The following is a 16,231-nucleotide window of genomic DNA, read 5'->3' as shown; positions in this document are numbered from 1 at the left end:
TATTCATTGCTATCTATAAAAGTGTTAGCCTACTTCTCTCATGGCACTTTATTTTAATATATCATTCATTAAAAGAGAAGACTTCATTTGCAAAATTTATTCCCTTTTTTAATTGTGGTTATGTTGAGGTCCCATGAAACTTAACATTGTATAAAGATCAGTGCTCCTTGACTGTAAGTCATCGGAAGCATTGTAAAATGGTTGGATTGCACCATAAATCAATAAATATAGTGAAAAAGCCTTGCTGATGTTGGAGAGTTTGGTAACGACTGATGTAGATAATTGCTTTGGATAAAAACTCCACAATTATATCGTTTGCAATCTTTCTCCTTTTATTTACAGCATTTATATTGTGCTCATTACTTGTTCTAATAAGGTGATTGTGGGTTTAATTATTTCATTTGCTAATACATTGATTTAAGACTTGAATTAATTTTCGAAAAGTTTTGATAACCAATTCACCCCCTCTTGGTTAGCTATTCTTGAGCTTTCACGTATGACTTCTAATCAGGCGATTGTGGCTGGTTCGAGACCATGGGTGTCTATTAATTTTTCATTCAAAAATTTTCTTGTCCTACGCTTATTTTTTGCTCTTATTTTGTTATTGGCGCAATACATTTTATATAATTTGATAGTCTGAGATATTTAATTATGAAAATTATTAATACCATTTCATAAATACTCAAAATACCTAACATGCTACCTAATCGTGCCATGCTATTCCTTTTCTTAAAATATACAGAGTTCAATTTTGGAGCGATACCGTCGCCTAATGAAAGGATAAACCATTAGGCAGCGGCTCTAGTAGAGTAAGTGGCGAACCGGCCATCGAATTTCTTTCACTACATTTACATTGTTTGGTTCAAAACAAGGGTCAAACGACGTCATTTTTTATATTAAACATAAAATAAAATAAACAACGGCGTAATCTAAAAAGCTCCCCTTTTGATGATCCAGATTTAATATAGTAATATTCAATTCAAAAGAAAGACTAAACAATGATGTTTCTGCCAAAAAAAATTAAAAATTAAAAAAAACACCAAAATGGCATTGTTTTAAAAAGGAATGCTAGCGGCATCGTTTTTGTCCCCCACAAAATAAATAAATAAATATAGATAAAAGAACCATAACGTCATGTCTTAAAATGTAGAGGGAAAAAAACATGAAATACGAAACCACGTGACCATACTCAAAGAAGAAGGCAACACTCAGCGGTGGCAAAAGGGCCGAATAGTTTGTTGGCTCATCAGCTTCGCCCATGGACGACTCAAGCTCGTTTCAAGACAAGCCCGAACCCGAGCCAACATGGAGGCTCGTTTGACTGGGAGCTTGTGAACACCCACAAGCCTAAAGTTCACGCATAAAAAATGTAAATAGAAAAGTCAAAAATATTTAAAAAATCTTGAGCTCGTGCATAAATGAGCTTGAGCTCGACTAGTCACTTTGACAAGTCGATCTCGTGGGTAGATGGGCCGAGCTAACTTGGCTCGATCCATTACCACCACTAGCAACGCTTGAGCATCTTGAATATATCAAATATCACAACCAATCTTAGTTGATAAGACAGAGATATGCGTGAACAATTATAATAATTTTTTTTTTTACAGCCGATCACAATTCACAACCCTTTATGCTCCAACCACCACCATAATCCTACTACCAAACCTTTTTTTCCCAATAAATTAATTATCTATATTACATTACTACCCTAAAATATCTATTGTTCACATTAATCACCCTAATAAGTGATTTAATCGACATGATGGAATCCAAAATCAATACACTTTTCACTTTGTATGATGAGTCGACCAAAAAAAGTACTTTAAATAATTGAGATTTATTTATTGTATATTTACCTTCATTACTTATTTTAGAATAAGTCAAATTTTATTAGATATGTATAGTTAACAATTGATGTAATTAATCATAAATTTATTGTGTTTTGTTATTAATTGTATATTATTGTATGAAGGAATAATCGAAACTTCTCATAATCAGTTAGTTAAAATAAATTATTGGTCATCCTTCTACATTTAGGTATCAGGTTTTATTTTAGTGTAAAAGGAGTTGCTAAAGTTTGCTAAAAATAGTAACTATCGTCTGCTTTTTTAATGGGATATTGATGTGATAGACTAGAATGTCACATTGCATTAACATGAACGATGAACCGCGCACTCTCACTTCAATTTTCAAAATGAACTCTCTTTTACATTTGCTCTAACTTTTTACAATTCCTTCGAGATATATACTAATGAAGTATTAAAAAAAAAAAAATGACAGGTGCAAATCAACAAGAAAATTTCTGACATTTCCTAGATGGAAATCACGTTGTTTGGTTCAAAACACGGACCAAACGACGTCTCTCTTTCTTTTTCCCCACTAAAAATAAAATAAAACAAAAAATGCATCATTTTAAAAAGTCCTCCTTTTTATAATATAAATTAATATGATTTGGGATGGGATGGAAAGAAAGTTGATCAAATTGACCAGATCAAATCGAGTCGGGTCGGTTTGGAACACAAAATCGATTTGGTTTGATTAATTTTAATCATTAAAAAGTCGGGTCGAGTTGATTGCGATTTAAGCAACCAACCCATCAATTAACCTATTAAACCCTTTAATATGATTTTATTTTTTTATTTTTTCATTTTAAAATTCATATTTTTAAACTTAAAAAATAAAATAATAAAAACATAAATATAATTCTTTCTTGAATAATTTATTTACCATCTACGTTTTTTCCCCTACCAAAACTCCAAGGATCCATTTGATCGCAATGAATTCTAGGAAAAATGTTACATTTGATGAATTCGTTTTCTACTTTTGGCCGTTTGATACGAAAATGAAAATGGAGTTCGAATTCCAAGGTACAAACACCAAAAGCATGTTTTTGGCAATTCCATGGAAATCAAATTCCTATGGTTTTGGTGGTTTTTTCTTTCCAACTTACATGGAATTGGTTTGCCTTTTCCACCTTTGTAATCACAATCAAAGTAGAAAACGAATTCTTTGAATGTGATGCTTTTCTTGGAATTCGTTGCTTACAAATGGAAATTCCAAAAGAAAACAAATGCAAGGAGAAGAATTATACTTTTGTGTGTTGTGTGTGTAGGCAAATTTTTTTTTTTTAGTCCGACAAATCTTCAAAATGACTAACCTGATAGGTGCAATTTGTGTACTTAATTATGTAATATTAGTAAACTTTTATGACGTCAAGTTATTAAATTTTACCTAACTTAGGTTAATTTTTTTTTTGTTTTTAGTTAGGGACTCATTCGAAGCACTTGGAAAAGAAAGAATGATGAAAATGAATGAAATGGGCAAGTTTGGAGATCAAATTCAACCCTTTGAAATTTGGAGAGCTTAAATTGATTTGAAGAAGAGGTGGGCTGTACAATTTAAGGGGCTACAGGACTAAAATTCATTAATTGAAAAAAATGATGCCTTGATGAGAGATATTTAATTGGGCTCCAAACCAATTAGAAAAGTTATACAAGTTTAATTGGGCCTATTAATGGGAGTAAGTGGCTGAATTTGTTTAAGGGAAAATTACATAAAATCAAGTACTTAAATTTTCAAATTCAAAATTCAAGGATGAAGTTTACTTATGCAAAACTCAAGTACTGTATATAATTAATCCCCAATTCAATTAAAAACCCTAATTATTTCTTCCATTTCAATTTTCAATCCCGTCTCTCTTCCCTCTCTCTTCCCACGCCGACTTCTCCTCTCTTTCTACCCTCCATCGATAACCGTCAATGTTGAGGAACGCCGCCGTCGTCGAAGATGTGAGAGTCGAGCAATAGCATATTTGCTACAGTGACGGAGAAGTGCCGAAGGTAATTGTATTATTATAGGATTAAAGATAAGAAATTATTTTCATCCTTGAAGTACGCCACCATTTATTGGAACGATTCCAGCATCAGACATCTAATCTTATAGATAAGTCACCAGATTGTTAAACAACAAAGCCATGGTTGTCTCACACTCAGTGTCTGTCTATTGTGTGTGCGTGAAATGATGCAGAAAGTGAATGTGTGTATGGTCTGTTGTTTTTGAATAGTGTGACGGATGAGGGAGAAATGTAAAGGATTTAGTGTTATTCTTTGTATTTTATTTGATTTGTTTTAAAAGGTTAAAAATTAGATCTGTCTTGAAACTTAATTGTTTGTTGGAAAGTGCAATCTTTCATTTTCTTTGAATTTCGATTTAGGGGAGTTTCAAATAGAATATTGAGTATAATTTCCAAATTTTTTGTGTACTTACAAAGACAGAATTTTCTATAATCAATTTTTTGCTGTATAAAATTTTCAAAAATATTTTTCTTTAGTTAAAGATGTAATTTGGAAGCTGCAATTGCGCAGTGGTTATTTGTGACCAAAATTGGTGCTGGATTGGGATCGGTAGTGGGGGTATTTGGTGAATGTGACCAACTATTTAGAATATGCAACCATAAATATTTGAATAAATATGACCCTGTGACTTGTAATTTTTTAAAATCTGTGACCAATAAAATAATTTGTGACCTTTAAATTTTTTATTTGTGACCTACAAATTTTTTGATTTGTGACATCCAAATAATCTGTAACCAATTACTTCGATGATATGTGATCAATAAGTAAATCCGTGACCAATAATTATGAATCTGTGATCATTAATCGTTTAATTGTGACTTTATTATATTTAATTAATAGATATTTTCAATTAATTATACAGAAATCTGAATTTTAAATTTTTAAACATTGTACTTGATTTGTGAATGAGTGTAAACAATACGCTTGACATATGACTTGTTTGAGATACACATTGGAGGTAGCCGAATTGGGCTGTTATTGGATGTGGGAATTGGACTTTTAATTGGAAAAGTATTGGGCAACTGACGGCAAGAAGAGAGGGTATAAAAGGGTTTCTTACTTGAATATATGTAGATTATACAGCAAACAGAAAAGGGCGGTGGCTGTTGAGATGTATGCATGCAAACGGCGGCTGTGGGAAGTAGAAACATAGCTGTCGTAATTATATGTACACAGAAATAGAGACGCACAGGGGAGAATTGGAAGAAATAAGGCAGCCAAGGAATACATATAAATAACACGCAGAAGCCAAAGCGGACGGAAGGCATACACGGATAGGAAAATAAATTCACGTCGATTTTTTGTGATGTCTTTTATCTTTTCTCCGGTTCATTTTCACATTAGCTTAGGCTAAATTATTTTGTGCTATGATTTGTGATGAACCTTGTATTATGAATTTTTAACTTTCGAATTTATTTATTTTGACGTTAAAACGTGTTTTCAATTATTGAATGATTGACATAGATTTTATTTTTTCTACAATTATATGCACAATAGTTGTATAAGTTTTGTGGCTTGTTATATCCTCGAGAGATGGAAAATAAGTTAGACATTGTGTCAATTGTCATAGAATTCGATAGGGGATAAAAATATACCGCTATGCTTTTCGTGACCTTTAAGTATTCTCAAATATATTAATGCATTTTTATATGTTTGCATCCATCGTAGAAATATAGTCAGGTCACATGTAAAAATATCTACTCGAGAGATTGTTAAACATATTAGGAATATTGATTTTCATAATTAAACCGTGCTGTCTAATTTATAAAATTCGGGTTAAAGAGGATTCAGGATCCTAGTATGCTTTTTGAAGGCTTAAACATACAAGCATGTTGGATGTATCTTGAGTCTCGGAGGAAGCTCCACCTGATAGGACACTATTCCTATATATATATATATCCTAAAATTGTATTTAATTTAGGTTTTGCGTTTATAAGTAGCTTATTAAATTTAGTTAGAGAAAAATCACCAACTTCTATTGTTTCGGTTAAGGTGAAAATAATTTAAATTTAAACTAGTACAATCTCTGTGGGACGATACTTGGACTCAAAATCTGCATTATTACTTATTAATGAATTGTACACTTGCAATGATTTTAATTCTAAATATATTTTCATCAACATAACCAAATGGTTTTGTTCGATTTGTTTGGATTTCAATTTTGTGTTAAGCTCAAAAATCAATCAAATCCAAATCATGTTTAGACTTAAATATGGCATCGTTCCTTTAAAAGGAAAGACTAGAGGACACCATTTATGTCCCCGCAAAAATAAAAAGACCAAAACACATCGTTTTAAAAAAAGAATACAAGACGATGTCAGTTTTGTCCCCAAAATAATAATAATAATAATAATAATAATAATAATAATAATAATAATAATAATAATAATAATAAAGATCACGTTTTAAATTGGGTAGTTATTTAGTAATTGCAATTTGGATTGGGAATTGTAGTTTTTGGATGAAGCTTTCTTTTAACTTTTCTTGAAGAGCTTGTTTGATAAAATTTTATTAAAATTTTATCAACTATTTAGCTGGTCAAACTTCAATTTTAATCAAACATTTTATGTGATTCACAAGTCAACTATTTTATCGACTTTTCAAGAATATATTTGATCAATTTCTATCAAAAGATTGGAGAAACAACCCCTAAATTTGGAGGCCCGCCAATTTTTTCCTTGTTAGAAATTATGCCAATTTCAATTCAATGCCTATATCTCATTTCATTGTTGTTTTACACTTTGCATTTAAAAAAAATAAAATTGAAATCTAAAATCATCTACGGAAACTATTTCGAAATTTTCTTCTAATTGATTCATGCAAATTCCTATTAATTGTATGATTTCAAAAACCGCATAGTAACTTAAAAACCTAAAGCAAAAAATGTAAAAGTTTATTTATTTATCTTTTAAGAATGTGCTTAAAATGTAAGAAAATATTATGGATTGACGTGAAAATAATTTTATTAGGAGAATGTGTAGTTAAAAGAAAGTTTGAGGAAAAATAATTTTAGATAAGTTGTGCCAAACAAACGCTTAATGTTATTTTTCTTCTTCTACTAATTAGACCATTATCATGGCGTATTTATTAATGTGTTTAAATAAATGTGTGATTGAAAAAGTCTCCACTAAATGCTTCAATTAAATACGATTCTTCAAGTGCAAAAAAGTTGCATAATAAAGAGTCACGACCTCTGATATGGTTAATTTAGACCATCAATCATAAGATCTAATGGTTGAAATAATTTGTGCCAAAAGATATGATTATTAAAATAGACACATGAAAATTTATAAATAGAACCCTCCAGATTTCAATTTTTTTCACATTAAATCTCTTCAAGTTATAATTGATTTTTAATTCTCTCCTCTCTTCAAATGTTATGTTCTTTATATTTTATTGAAATTAAATGTTCAAATTATTTTTCAAAAATAAAATTTCGTCCGAGTATTTTAATTCGTGTTTATTACATTCAAGAATAATATTGTCACTACTTTGGTTCGATCGACAAGGTTGGTACAATGCAATTCCTACTTTAGAATAAGAATTTTATCTTTGGAGACGACATACATTTTATCCTATTAGCACCAGTGTTGGGGGCAAAAATTGTTTTAAAGATATTTACATTTGCATACCTTGCTTCATTTCATCTCCATTCTTTTTTTCTTTGTTTTGATTGTAGTCATTAATTTGACAACATAACATTGTATAGTATCTCATGTTGCATTCATTTCGAAGTTATAATCTAGCGTCACCCAAATTATCTCTTTAGGTTCTATAATTCATATTATAATACATAGTACTTTTTGATATTTTAAAAAAGCACAGTATTTCCAAAAGTGTTATTCATAATAGAACATTTCCCCCAAAGCAAAATAACATAAAATGGACAAGTTACAATTGGACTGTAGTAGCCCACGACAAACAAACTTACAATTGGAGGCTTTCCAGGCCTAAACACTTATTACAACTCAAAACTTAAATTGCTTCTTGTATCTAAGGAATGCCAATTTGAGAGCAAAAATGGAAATGGGACTGATTCACGTTAGTTTAGAATAACCTTTAGCACAACATAACCGATTACTCAATCCCAATTCTCAAATCACCCTAAAATTTAAATAAAAGTAAAAGTAAAAATAAAAATAGTATAAAATTGAGATAGTAAATAGGACGGAAGATTGCCTCATTTCGTCCTGCCTCGCTCGACCCTTCCTTAAGCAAGGGACGAGGGCCTTTGCCTTCCCAAGCTATATCCAATAAAAGTTGGCAAAGTTCGTGGGGCTTGGAAATCATTGCCATGTGGTCAGCATCTTTTATTTCTTTCACTATTGCTGCTCCAGAGTTTTTAATTTGCCAGCGTTGGTACTCTACTTTTAAGGCTTTATCTTCATTGGGCATGATGTAAGCACGCTTTACAGATCCATACGTTTCATTGGAAAATGCACTCTTCTTTGACAAATCATCCCAAAAATTAGAGATTGGCCTCATCAACGCTTTTGCTAACGCCACATCCTACCATAATGGATTGAAATCACTTGTTGGTCACTCAATGTAAAGAAGTATTTCACTTCGATTACTCAGCTTTTCCTTTGTTGTAAATTCGTATTAAACTTTAATTTCTATATTTTTATTTAAGGCATTTACTTTGCTAAGTTAATGGAAATTTAACTTGAAAAACCTTGTAGTGCACTGTTTTATATCTTCATGTTTGATTGAAAAAAAAAAAAAAAATATATCTTTTAGATTACCTAAACTTTTATTTAAATCGATTTTTTATATTACTATTTATTTCATCGTATTTTCCTTTTTCACCTCAGAAGGGCAGAGTTGGTATAGTTTGGATGATGTGTACTGCGGGCCAAAGAGCATTGACATGACATGATCGCCGGGTCTTCCAATTGGTATGAATTGATTGTCCATACTTTCTTCTTTCGTAGTTCCTTCTATCACCTGCTATGCAAGTTAATGTAAGTAATTTAATTGAAATATATCAACAAAAATAGAATCACTTTGTTTCCTCAAATAAATTTTGCTTCAAAATAATTTTTGTCATCATTGTTTTTGTTATTTTTTTATAAAATTAATTAATGTCATCTCTAATTACTTGTTAATCATTAAGGACGGTTAAAGCCTGAAAACTGTGTGAATATTTTTGTTGAAATTCGTAACAAAGTTTATTTCTAATTAAAATTGTCAAATATTTATTTAAAGGTTGTAAAGAGGAGATTCTAGAGTATTAAGGCAATTATTACAACAAGATATTAAAACGAAAACATGTATTAATGAAAAATAATAAGTTGGACAGAAATAAAGATGGATGTTATTTCCCTCTGCCATAAGGCAAAATACACCCAAAGATCCAGCAGATCTTCACGCCTTTGAAAAGATGATGAGTGCTTCAGTTTCCAGGAGCACACTGCTTAGTGTGGATCTCAGAACCAGGGGTTCGAAATAAGGATTTTTGGCACTCAGACTGTAACCACACAAGATCACAGGAAAGAGTACAGTCTTCCAACTAAACCGAAAGTTCACACAAGAACACAACCCTCTAGTAGCAGAAATCACCCAAGATAACACTGCTTTTGAGTTACAGAAAATCAAACGAGGGTTTTTGATTTTACAGAGAGAAGACGAAAAAAAATCTCGCAGCCAGAGAGAGAAAGAAGAGTATGGAAGAATGAAAAATTCACACACAGTAAACCCTAGAGAAGCCTTATATAAGAGTCACCAATGGTCAGCCATCCTATGGTTGAGGGGTTAACACATGACATCATCTCAGGCGTCCAATTAAACAAAGAAAGGTCCAAGTGCGGTTTTAACAAACAGAAACACGTTTTTATTCTTCCATTAAGATTGTAACAGATTTAACAAAAAATCAACCGGTCCACACATTAATTCATTTAAGGGTTTTTGCATCATTGTGCCACCCTTTCAATTTTCGTTGAATATCGTAAATATCTAAATTTTATTAAAACATATGAAAACGTATGGAGTACCATTTTCTTCCTTAATAATTTTCAATTCTAGGATAATACGCTATTTCTAAGTGCGGGCACAATTTTACCTGTTCAAAAAAATAGATTGGCGTATGTACAGTATCAGGCATAATAGCTGCAATAAAAATAGCAACAGAAATCTTTTGAGGGTATTTCTCCATTGCGAAAGCCATGTTCATGCCGCCAAGACTATGTCCAACTAGAACCACCTTTTCGTCTGGCGGAATCGACTCCATTACCTCGAACAATGGCATTGTATATTCGGAAAATGTGCGCAGCTCGTCTAGCTTTATCGGGTTGATGCCGGAGGCTGCAAGATCAATCGCCGTGACACAGTGGCCCTCCGCCTCTAGCAGCGATTGTAGCCTGTACCAGCACCAAGCTCCATGGCATGCACCATGCACCAGAACAAAATGTTTTTGTTGCTTTCCGCCTGTCATTCTTCTTTTCCTTAATTAGTGTGTGTGTATACATAGAGAGAGAGAGAGAGAGAGAGAGAGAGAGAGAGAGCAGAGTTTGTTGATAGAGAAAAAGAGAGGGAGAGTCGAGATGATAACTTATTCATAGCAATAATGCCATTTGTATTAAAAAAAAAACCTCCAACCTTGAGGACCCCCACAAGTCAGGGAACAAGAGCTGCATGTACACTGCGCCTACAAGAAATCCAATTTCATGTTTCTGAAATTAAATCCCCATACTGCGGCTGCCAACAAGGTATGAGAAAACCTTACTTCTGTCATTTATAGATATCTTGGGTGATTAAGAAAGGGAAAATTTTCATTATATAATGTATTCTCCTAAATAAAATAATTATCATGATTCACGCCAGCCATTTACGGAATTATCTAATGTATTCTCCTAAATAAAATAATTATCATGATCCACGCCAGCCATTTGACGGAATTACGTAATGTATTGTCCTAAAAACTTATTTTTATGATTCACGAAGATCAATTAACTATTAGAATGTCCTTTCCTAACCTATTTAAAAGAATCAAAACATCTGCCATGCCAACTGTAACGTTTTAGACTTTTTATTTTTAATTAATTTATTTTTTTGGCCTCCACATTTTAAAACTTGATCTTTATTTATTTATTCTTGGGGACAAAACTAAAATCTCTTGTATTCCTTTTTAAAACGATGTGTTTTAGTCTTTTTATTTTTGCGGGGACATAAATGGTGTCATCTAGTCTTTCTTTTGAACCGAACGACACCATATTTAGGTCTCAACATGATTTGGATTTTGTTGATTTTAAGCTCAACACGAAATTGAATTGGGTGATTTGGGTAAATTCTATCTCAAATCGAGCTAATCCAACAGTTGAAACCGAACCAAACCATTTGGTTAGTCGGTTTGAACATTTGTAGGAGTCAAAAAAATTTTGTTTAAAAATATGAATTTTAAAGTGAAGAAAAATTCAAAAAAATCATATTAAAGGGTTTAGTAGGTTAATTGACAGGTTGCTTGCTGAAATTGCAATCAACTGGACCTGACTTTTTAATGATTAAAATTAATCAATCCAAATCTGAAAGTTTGGTCTAGAATGATACACACCGCTTGTGATTTCACAGGACGCTCTTGATTACCAAGTTTACATTCTAGATTACTAATTAGTTCGACATTACGTTTTGAATTATTCTAATTAAAGTAACAAGTTACTTTTAATTAGTTTCTAGATAGTTAAGCATACAATTCAATTATCCCTATGTTTAAATGCTGCAATAGTAATATGGAAAGCAGTAAATAACACCAAGTTTGTTGACAGAGAAACCCAACATGGGAAAAACTCTAGGACCAAGCTAATTACTTCCACTATAGACAATATAAATTACAGTATGATTCCAACCTAACAAATTCCACTAGCTGTTGTCACCAAGATTTGCTGTGCCCCACAGCTTTCCGATCTCCTATAGTTAAATATTGTCTAGCCACTCTACTAGGCTTCTCGATCTATTCCCTGTAGCTTCCACGATCTGCTGTCTCACCAGCTTCTTGATCTTTTACCAATTGTCTCTTCCAAGTCGAATTTCAGAAACCTCATGTTCTTGTGCTTTTCCAGCGCTTGAAGTCCACTTCTCTCAATGCCCATGAGAAAGTCCCTTTCTCAAAAAATTAAGGAAACCAGGTGTTTTTTATTCAGAGGATTTGATTTTTTCCTTGCTAATTCTAAAGAATGAATGATTGATTTCACTAGTTGAACTGTGTTCTTGGATCTCTCAAAGATGTTATGAACGTGTTGTATTATTGAAGCACAATGAAGCAACCTCCCAAAAATTGTCCATGACTAGGGTATTTATATTTGGAGGCGAATAAGAAGTATGGGCCGTGTAAAACTCTCCAAAAATGTGACTTAGGGTTGGCCACGTAACATTGTCGCTCGAATGACACTCTAATGAAAAGCGAGTGACAGCTTTTTCGCTCGAGCGACGCAAGGGTGACAAGCGAGGGACGATTATTTTGTTTTTAACGCTCGAGCAACAACTTAGTGAACAGCTCGTGAAAACTTGGTGAGTGTTCTACCTTGTTCCAAACTCAAACCCTAACCTAAACCATCTATACAAATTACAACACAAGTCCTAGACTTTTACAAAAGTTCAATTAAGTCTTTTTAAGTCTTTTTTGTTAATAGACATGCCAATTACAATATAAAACCAAATAAAATCAATTTTTAAAAAGGAAAATCCATGTGTCTAAGGGAGCATGAATCAGTGAACTGCCACAAGCGCTACGGGCAATTCGAACTACCATCCGGACCCCACTGGAGAAACTCCGTTCTCAGTGGCTTATGGTTCCAAGACGATGAGCCCGATAAGGTTAGACTACCCTCTCCTCGTTGATTGCAATTCAGTGAGATATCCAACGATGAAATAAGAAGACATGAGCTTGATTTCCTCGATAAAAAAGGAATGAATCCCCAGTAAAATTAGCTGCATACCAAAGGAAGATGATCCGCTACTATAATGTAAGAGTCAAGAAAAGGTCATTTCGAGTTAAGAATTTGGTACTTCGAGAGTTTTTCTATCTTCCAAAGAACCAAGAGTAGGTACGTTGACACCAAATTACGAAAGGTCCATATCGCATCAATGAGGAAGTTACAACCTTGTCCATGGAACATTAGCATCTCAAAATATACTATCAATGATTGTACTTTATACTGGAAGACCTTACTCAACCTCAATAAAATTCTCAAATGTGAATAAATAAAATTAGATTTCGTTTAGTAAATCTGAAGCATAAACTCTATTATAAAAACGTGTGTACCTTGGAGAGGAATATTAAATCCCAAGAGGAATCACCTCATTTGTTTTCCGAGGCTACATCACTGTCTTTCCTAGGCGAAGGTTAACGTCAAGAGAGAAACCTTTATGGGATGAACCATCTACCATATATGAAAATGTGGGTACCTCAGAGAGGATGATTGGATCCAAAAGTGATCACGCATTTGTTCTCCGAGGCGTACATTACATACCTACTTAGACAAAGTTGAACATCAGGGGAGAAGCCTTGATACAAATGAGCCATCCACCATCTATGGAAGCATAGACACCTTGGAGAGGGGGATTGGATCCCAGACATAGATCAGCTCACTTGTTTTTCAAGGTGTGCATTATGTGCCTCCCCTACACGAACCTGAACGTCGGGGAAAAAGCCTTTACATAGATGAACCATCCACTATATATGAAATAGTAGGCGTCTCGGGGAAGAGGATCGGATTCCAAAAGAGATTACCTCATTTATTCTTCGAGACGCACATCACATTCCTCCCCTAGATGAACTGAATGTTAGGGAAAGAGCTTTCTCATAGATGAACAATCAATCATATATGAAAGCATGGGCGCATCGAAGAGAGGGATCGAATCCCAAAATAGATCATCTCATTTGTTTTTCGAGGCATATATCAAATGCCTCCTATATACGAAGTTGAACGTAAGGGAGAAAAGCCTCTATATGGATAAACCTTCTACCGTGTACGAAAGCTTGGATGCCTCAGAGAGAAAGATCGGATCCCAAAAGGGATCATCTTATTTGTTTTCCTAGGAGTACGTCACATGCCTCTCCTAGACGAAGTTGAACATTAAGAGATGATTCTTTAAATGAATGACCTATCCACCATGTATGGAAGCGTGAGAGCTTCTCAGTGGAGGATCGAATCCCAAAAGGGATCAATTTATTTGTTCAACTAGGCATACATCACATACCTCTCCTAAATGAAGTTGAACGTCATGCGAGAAGCCTTTACATGGATGAACCATCTACCATATATGGAAGTGTAGGTGTCTCAAAGAGGAATATCGAATCCCAAAAGGGATCACCTTATTTGTTCTGCAAGCTGTACATCATAGGCCTTCCTTGACGATGCTGAACGTCATTAAAGAAGGATAAAACACCATTAAAAGAGGTATTGAGCTCCATGTGTTCTCAAGATTAGTCAAGTTTTTAAAATGTCTTAAATACTGCGGTTCATTACGAAATGAATTAAACAATCAAATTATTTAAGTACTTACTTTATTTAGGCCACAACACTTGAGTTATTAAAGACATTAAAATAGAAAAACTGAAGACATCAAAATATAGAAGCATTCATTTTATTACTTAACAAAATATTTACAAGATGGCCAAAACCAAAATTACAAGAAACAAAAATCTAATACTATGCTAGTGGTGGCTTGGGATCTGACTTCTTAGTAGCAGACACTTCAACAATTGGACCTCTTGGCTCGAAGCTTTATCCTTTAGAGCATTTTCTTGGTCCATTTCTACATTAGCTTCAGTCGTGTCTTCAGCTGGGGTTTGAGGCACCTCATCCAAGAACTTAACCCTTAATTTAGTAGCATTAAATTTTAGGTAAAGCTCTCGCACCTGTCTACTACTTCGACGTAGGCAAATATCTTCCAATAGGCGCTGAAGTACTGGTACTCTTTTGTTAAGTGGAAGTTGGGAATATTATTCTTTACTGCTTCTTTACCTGTCTGCTGAGCATTAGCCTTGGCCTTATCTACCCTCTACACATAGTGCTTTATCTAGGCCTCATAAAACTTGTTCGTATCCTTGAACCCACTGAGTTCAAAGATAGCTTTCTCAAAAGTTTCGGCCCTTAATTTCTGATGATTGATTGAATTTTCAACCTTAGTCAATAAAGGGGATTCATGGACCTCACTATTTAGAGCCTCGATCTCCGCTAAGGTAAAAACCAACTTAGCTGTCTCTTCAACTCACCGGGCTCTTAGCACTTTGGCCTCAATTTTATTTTCTTCATTTTCTTCTTTGTCAATGCCAATTTATCAATTTACTCCTTATTGCGCGCTTAGATGTCCTTCAACACCTATTGGCATTCCAAAGCCATGCTAAAGGCTCTGGCACTTTGGTTCACCAGTGTTGCTGTTAGGTCCACTGCGTCACAAATAGATATATATGACTGCCACCTATTAGTTTAGAATATAAAAAATTTTGCCTCGGACTTTAGGTGGTAGTATATCCTTTATTGCCGGAGTAATCTCCTGATCTTGCCCACCAAGTGCCTCCCAGATTTTCTAGGGATCATAGCCACCCTGCATTCCTTACACCTCCAAGCCTTATTTTTCTTCTTTTTGAGCCTTTTCATTGACCCTCTGAACCATTTCCACTTTTACCACTTTCATTGAAGCCTTTATCAACTTCAGATAAGGTGGAGCAGCTTGTTTAATGGTTAGGACAATGGTAGTACTGAACTTCCCCGAAGCAAAACTACTGTGAGATAAATTTAGTTTCTTCTGGGGCTTCTCCATCTTTCTCTTAGATTTCTCGACCCTTTCCTTGTGTTTATCAACCATCTAAGCCATCTCTTTATCACCTTTTCAGTATAATCTTTGCTGAGATGCTCAAGTTTCTCCTTTACATGCTTAGCAGCTCCAGAAAAAGGATTTTAAAGCCCTGGACCCCACGGTGGTTGTGGCCTACAAAATCGAAGCCATGTCAGGGTTTGGGTACTTTTTCCTCCTAAAATCATCTGTAAATAGTAAAGACAATGTTAAAACTTGAAGAAATGAACTCTATGCTCACAAAAGCTTTGATGTTCACCTTTCAAGGACATTAATTTGAAGTCTAAGAAGTATTTGCTTCAGTTGATAAGGTGGTTGGGGTGGAATAACTTCAAATGACGTTTGTAAATGTCCTCGATGACATCCAACTTAGCTTAGTAGAGCTCAATAAAAGCATAAGTAAAAGATAGGTAGTAGAGGAAGACACTTACATACTTTGGAGTACTGGGTCGGTACAGTGCAAGCAGAAGCTTTGCTCTCTACACTATTTGCCATTTCTCCCTCGCTCGAAACCAAGATTCTTTTCATCGCTTGATAGAAGATTGCAGACCTACTACAAAGGGAGGCATAGGCTCTCCAAGGAG

At 34.0% G+C, this 16,231-nt stretch overlaps 1 protein-coding gene across 1 annotated transcript; it reads right to left on the bottom strand.

Moving 5' to 3' along the window:
- Positions 1 to 7,681: 7,681 nt before the first annotated feature.
- LOC111375368 (salicylic acid-binding protein 2-like) lies at positions 7,682 to 10,534 on the bottom strand. Its single transcript, XM_022998168.1, has 3 exons — positions 9,916 to 10,534; positions 8,664 to 8,801; positions 7,682 to 8,363 (listed from the first exon to the last, which is right to left on the bottom strand). Exons 1-3 carry the CDS (start codon positions 10,285 to 10,287, stop codon positions 7,959 to 7,961), a joined length of 915 nt encoding a protein of 304 aa, XP_022853936.1. The 5' UTR covers positions 10,288 to 10,534; the 3' UTR covers positions 7,682 to 7,958.
- Positions 10,535 to 16,231: the final 5,697 nt, after the last annotated feature.

The sequence above is a fragment of the Olea europaea genome, unplaced genomic scaffold (genome assembly GCF_002742605.1).
Source record: "Olea europaea var. sylvestris unplaced genomic scaffold, O_europaea_v1 scaffold1369, whole genome shotgun sequence".
Classification (NCBI taxonomy): Eukaryota; Viridiplantae; Streptophyta; class Magnoliopsida; order Lamiales; family Oleaceae; genus Olea; species Olea europaea.
Note: the sequence above shows the minus strand (reverse complement) of the source record. Positions and strands in the feature narration are given on the sequence as shown.

Coding starts and splice junctions, on each gene's coding strand:
- LOC111375368 (XM_022998168.1), bottom strand. CDS start 10,287: ATGACAGGCGGAAAGCAACAAAAACATTTTGTTCTGGTGCATGGTGCA. Junction 8,802..9,915: donor CAATCTATTTTTTTGAACAG/GTAAAATTGTGC, acceptor CTTGCATAGCAG/GTGATAGAAGGAACTACGAA. Junction 8,364..8,663: donor ACCAACTCTGCCCTTCTGAG/GTGAAAAAGGAA, acceptor CCATTATGGTAG/GATGTGGCGTTAGCAAAAGC.